This window comes from Fukomys damarensis, unplaced genomic scaffold, assembly GCF_012274545.1.
Source record: "Fukomys damarensis isolate Sample0158 unplaced genomic scaffold, DMR_v1.0_HiC HiC_scaffold_18, whole genome shotgun sequence".
Taxonomy (NCBI): domain Eukaryota; kingdom Metazoa; phylum Chordata; class Mammalia; order Rodentia; family Bathyergidae; genus Fukomys; species Fukomys damarensis.
Genome location: NW_022900930.1, coordinates 14218683 through 14224660, shown reverse-complemented (window position 1 = coordinate 14224660; position 5978 = coordinate 14218683). Strand labels below are relative to the sequence as shown.

Genomic DNA, 5978 nt, shown 5'->3' with positions numbered 1-5978 from the left:
AACACTTTATTTTCATCTTTTCATTCTCTCACATTTTTTTCTTTTCCCTTTTTGTTCTTCCCCTACGTATCACACCTTCCCTACACCTTTAGCTCCTTTCCTCCCATTTCTAAATGTCAGTAATCTTATTAGAATCTTATGCATTGTTGCAGAATATTCACACCAGGGAAACTATTTGGTATTTACACATGTGGGACTTATTTATTTCACTTAGGAGTATATCTTCAATATGTATCCATTTTCCTATGAATGAATCTATTCTCTCGCTCTTTATGGCTGAGTAATATTCCATTTTATAGAAAAACCACATCTTCTTTGTTTTTTGAGACAGGGTCTCACTATGTAGTTGAGACTGACCTGGAACTCACTATGCAACCCAGGCTGGTTTTGAACTCACAGCGTTCCTCCTGCCTCAGCCTCCTGAGTGCTGGGATTAAAGGCGTGAGCCACCACGCCCAGCTATACTCTTATATGGAACTCATTTAATGTAAATTTTCTCTATTACAAAATAATGTATGGATAATATACAACTGTTATTATGTTATTTTCTTCATATTTCCTTGCTCTGTGTTTTTACTTTTTTTTTATTTCAAGCTCATAAAGGCCAGTTGAGAAGAAATAGAATGGAAAGACAATTGAAAAGAGATGCTGTGGGGCATTTCACACCTCTAAGATATAACCATGTAATGATTAATTAGTAGAAACTTGCCTTCTGCCATTATCTTAATTGTTGATTCAAGACAAATTTTAATTGTATGTTTTTCTTCCTTTGTATAAATGTAGTTACTGGTATTATCATATTAGTAACTTAGTGTGTAATACAATATAAATAATAAGAAATATGCTTAACAATACTTTAAAAATGTATCTGTATATTTTTTCAGGATTTTTTTCCACTACAATTGCAAACTACAAAATTTTTTCCACAACAGGAAGATAGAAATCTTTCTTGAACATCTTGCATCTTTTGAAAAGATTTTTTAACATGTTAATCATTAAATTCATATTATTCAAAATCAATATTCCGTAGTAAGTATCAGTAGTATTAATCTTTGTTCTGCTCTTATCTGAGCCATGTACTTACATACTTTTATGCAATGTATCAAAATAATCATTGTATTCATAGACAGATTAGCCTTTAATTGTCAAATGAGTATCATGTTATAAATAAATCATAGCCAGAATTTTTAATCTCTGGTATATTTTTATATTAAAATAAAACTGAAAGATATAACATTTTTATTATAATTAAAAAGCATATAATTCTACTATGAAGCAGTGTGAAATTATATAAAATATTTCTCTTTTAATCCTACACTGACTCCATCACAGAAAGACAAATTGATTATTTACAATGTAGAAAAATAAAATATAGCTACTCTTGTGTTTTAAGTTACTTAGGATCAGAGCAAACATTACATTGAAATAGCCAATAATGCATTAAATGTAGTTGAAAATTGTGTGTAAAAGTCTTTACCAAAGAATATTCACAGTCATTTTCAGACATAATTCTGCAACAAATTACAAGTTCAGTCCTAGAGGCAACAGGCGTCATAATTTTACATAGTTAAATTGTTGGTGTTTTAATAGTATAAATGGCACAGTAACACAATAACATAGGAAACAAGATCACCAAAGTAGAATTTTTACTTTGGTAATTAATGAAGAATTCCGTGAGTGTAATAGATCTGATTTCGACATATCAAAATGGGAAAATTAATTCTGAATAGAATTAAGATGTTCATCTGTGACTTAAAATCTTACCCTAGGAAAGAGTTTTTGAACAAATGGATTATATGGTTTAGAGTATAGTATAAATAGACCTATTAATTTTAGAAATTGGAAATTAAGCAAAATTATTGTAACTTACCTTAGCAGAAGAAGAGGTAGTCAAGCTAGTCCATACTGTTGTAAATGAGACGCTCAGAAACGCTGTGTCGGAAGAAATCAATAGATAACAGCCCTTCTTACCTCATAATTTATTTTCCTACCTCAATTCCAGAAAAATCACATTTTCTCTTTCAAGCAGTCCCGTGATGAGTTTATTGATTAGTAAAACTTATGTGCTTTACATAGGTGAAAGTACAGTGTAGCTCTCAGAAGAGTATGCATGGAGTGGAGTACAGTCAAGGAGTTGGACACTGCACAAAGCGGCCCCTAACTGGATGGGAGAGCTGGAGACGGCTACTGTGGCTGCATACATCAGGCCAAGTCCTCTAAAGCTTACTCACGGTTGAGGCCTCCACAGTTTGTTTCTTTCTGAGGCTGCCACCAGCCAGCCTTGCTCGTATAAAAAGCACAACTCTGCAGTTTATTCTCCCAGACTACAGCAGCTGAAAGACAGCCAGCTTTCGCCATACCTGTGTCATAATGTGAGCCCCTTAGCAAACCACCAGCACTAACTGGCAACACTTATTGTGAATGCTTAATAAAGAATGCACCAGCCACAAAATCTTGCAATACTTTTATCAATCCCACTTGAGTTTCCTTGACTTTTCTTTCTTTCTTTCTTTTTTTTTCTTTTTTTTTTTTTTTTTTTTTTTTTTTTTTTTTTGATACCATGGATAAAACTCAGGACATGGCGCTTGCGAGGCAGGCACAGTGACACTGAGCTAAATCCCGGCCCTCTCCTTTCTATTCTTTAGCTTTCTATATTCCTCCTCTTATCTATATCTTAAGGATTTTTGGGCTCACTCGCTGCTCTTTAAATTTCTTAAAACTCACTTCCAAATTTTCAGACCAAAATCATACAGACGGGAAGTTTACCCTTTAAAGCTTTTTGAAGATGAAAAATATTTTCTCTTTCCAAGCATAAAAAAAAATCAGAAGTGTGGCAAAGCGCTCACAGAAAGCCCACCTTTTCCAAGTCAATGCGTCATGGCAGCCATCGTTCCTCTTCTGTGGAGAAAGAAGCCGTAGCGTAGCAACGGTGCTTCAGTCATCGTATTCCCCCCGCAAGGAAACATGGAGCCAGAAGAAATGAGGCCCAGCATTCTATCCAAGAAAGTGCATAGCATTTGCTCAATTTTGTGCACTTCTCTTTCATATTAAAAAAACGTTTTCATTAAAACTTAGAGCAGAAATAATTTCAATGCCTTTGATTTTCCACTCCTTGAACAAGGAGGTACTGTGCAATAATATATATTGATACTGGATACCTACAAAGAAATTTTGAATCATGCCTTCTTCACTTAGAATAAACTTGGTATGACTTACTCGGATATTTCATAATTTGTTCATTTATTGAACAATTATTTGTGTTATATAAAAGTATGTACAGAGGATCACACAACTTGTAAAGTTACCAAAGAATTCAGCATATTTTTCTTTCTATAAGAAAGGTGCCATTTAGTAGAGAGAATAAGATATACATTTTATTATAAAATAACATCCAGAGATTGACAACATGATGGAAAACAATATTTAATTGTTATAGGAGAGCGAAATAAGAAGAGTCCCTCTCTCTTGGAACATTAGGGAAGATTCTTAAAAGAGAAAGCAGATGAACGTGGTTTTGATGGTGATTGTATTCGAACCCCACATAAGAGAGACATTTCCAAGGGGAAAGAAGAGCCTTCCGTCACACAGCAAACACTGTCATAATTCTATGCACTGTTCTGTGGCCCTGTACCAAAGGCAGCCCCTCCCCTAGCCTTTAGGCAGACATCAACCTTATTTCTTAATAAAATTAAGAAATAGGCGGGCAAATTTGTTTTCTTTGCTCATTCAAGTTCGTGATCCAGTTTTTCTTTTGGCAATTTCCCCAAGCATGTCACAAAACATATGATCATTATCTCTGAAAGCAAGGAGTCCATGATCAGTGATTTCCCACTTTAAAAGATTTAGCAAAGTCACTACTGAATACAGGTAATACATTTAAAACTCTGATTATATGCGAGGATTATCTGTTATGAATTATACTGATCAGCTTCTTAATGTAACCTCAAGACTATGAGTCAACGTGTTTTTCTGAGTTTTTAAAACACAGGGCAAAAGTATTTTTTGATTAATTGCTTAACTCTTCAGAAATGTCACCGTCACTGACATTTTCATATCTTTGTACATGCTTTAGACATGCTTAAGAATTTAAATTGAGAGACTATCATTAATTTTCTGCAGTATCTGAATAACTGGGTTGGCCCCTTAAGCAGATTGTATAATATTACTTTTCAGATTGAGCGCTTTCTGTCAGAACACGCTAGCTCTCAAAGGAAAAGACAGCTGTACCATTTCTGAACTATAACATAGGAATATAATTTGTTTGTTCAACAAAGCATGGAAGTTAAACCAATAGAATTGTTTTTAGCGTAGTGTCTCTTACCAGATCATGTTGCAAAGCTCTGAGGGATGCAGAATGCTGAAATGAATTAAAATGCAATTTCTTTTCCCCCCTAGATATTTCTAAATGCAGATACAATCCGGCTGGGAAATCTACCCACCGGCTCCTTTTCGTCTTCTTCATCAAGCTCCTCGAATTCTCGACAGACAGTGTACGAACTCTGCGTGTGCCCCAGTGGCAAACTCTACCTTTCTCCGGCGGGAGTGGGCTCCACTTGTCAGTCCAGTAGCACCATCTGCTTGTGGAGCTGAAGTGACTGATTTCTCCTCACACCAGAAAAGCCTTTTGTTCCTGTTCGTCTGCTTCACAGTTCTGCTCAGTTTCCCTTGTGATCAGTCCAATTTCTTCAAACGGTCCACAGAGCAACTTTGTTCCAGTACAAGCAGGAATTTGCCTCCACCTTCTCTTAGGTTTTACTGAACTGCTAACATCTACTGTGTGAGTGACCCAGCAATGGAAAGGTCACCTTCAGCAGGAAGACTGGATCATAACTTTTGCTCAAGAGGGAGAATTAACATAGGTGCCTTTGCTACATGAAGTGAAGCACACAGTTTTAGATTTCTGCAGAACCTGGATATGAACTGCACAGAAATACATTACATAGATGAAGTTTCCTGTATCCAACAGTGAGATGAAATGGTTAACCCTGTAAGAAAACTAATTCTACAGTTCGAAAGCACAATTTCCATTCATCTTTTTGGATGTAAACTTTTATCCCTGAATTTTAAAATTTTGAAACATTGTGTAATGTTTGCTTTACTAAAAATCAAAGTCAATATGAATTTTTAACAAAAAACAGAACAAAATAAGATACAATCCCTCCTTGAGTTTTATTTGTTTCTTTAAATTCAAAATGTGTTGTTACTCTTTGTCTACCAAGTCTAGAATTTTGTACATTAGGTAATTTTGAAAGCACTCAGCAATATGACCTTTACATAATTAACACAATGCCATAATATTGTCATTTGTCAGATCTGGATGGCCTTACATCGTATTCACTCGGCTATTGCATGTGACATATTTGCTTTTCACAAAACATCAATGTATTGCAATGTAAGGTAGAATTAAGAGGAGCATAAATGACGGTATGGAATCCGGAGATCCCTTCCTTAAATGTTCACATGCCATCCTTTACACTTAGATTTTAATAGTATAGATTTTGTTTGTTCCATTCACTTTATATTTGATCTTGACTGATAAAATTCAAATTCTCTCAATAAATACTAATTTATGTATATTAATTATGTATATTATTAATGCTGAGAAAGGAGTCACTTTCCATTGGCCTATCATCTTCAAATTTGTTGTCTATTACTTTACATTGAAAGTTAAGATTCAAGGAGGTTAGAATTAAAAATTCTTGACTAAAACGTAAAAAAGACAAATGTTAGTACATATTTTGAAAGCCTCTCTACTCCATTAGGTTAATTCTGCAAGGAATTTTGTCATATTCCTCTTCAACTTCTAACAGTCACGTTTACTAAACTATTCAGCTCTCCTGAAGGAGATCACAGCTCCTTCCATTCCCTACTACTTATTTGTGTAAATTAGCTCCAAATAAATAACTCCAAAATGTTGTAGATTGGTTTACGACAACACTCCTCAATTTGAATTATTGAAGCCTACAAAATCTAAAAAT

At 34.6% G+C, this 5978-nt stretch overlaps 1 protein-coding gene and 1 long non-coding RNA gene across 3 annotated transcripts in view; one reads left to right on the top strand and one right to left on the bottom strand.

Moving 5' to 3' along the window:
• LOC104860486 overlaps nucleotides 1-2934 on the bottom strand; it is a 17037-nt gene extending 14103 nt beyond the window's left edge. The window contains exons 1-2 of the long non-coding RNA XR_779708.2: nucleotides 2858-2934; nucleotides 1871-1932 (exon numbers count right to left, since the gene is read on the bottom strand). This is a non-coding gene — a long non-coding RNA (uncharacterized LOC104860486). The remainder of the gene's footprint in view (nucleotides 1-1870; nucleotides 1933-2857) is intronic.
• Nucleotides 1-5535, top strand: part of Sgcz (sarcoglycan zeta) — an 871344-nt gene extending 865809 nt beyond the window's left edge. For both annotated transcript variants that reach the window (XM_033765395.1, XM_033765394.1), the window contains one exon: nucleotides 4396-5535. In XM_033765395.1, coding sequence (XP_033621286.1) covers nucleotides 4396-4590 — 195 coding nt within the window. In that variant the 3' untranslated portion in view covers nucleotides 4591-5535. The remainder of the gene's footprint in view (nucleotides 1-4395) is intronic.
• The last annotated feature ends 443 nt before the right edge of the window (nucleotides 5536-5978 follow it).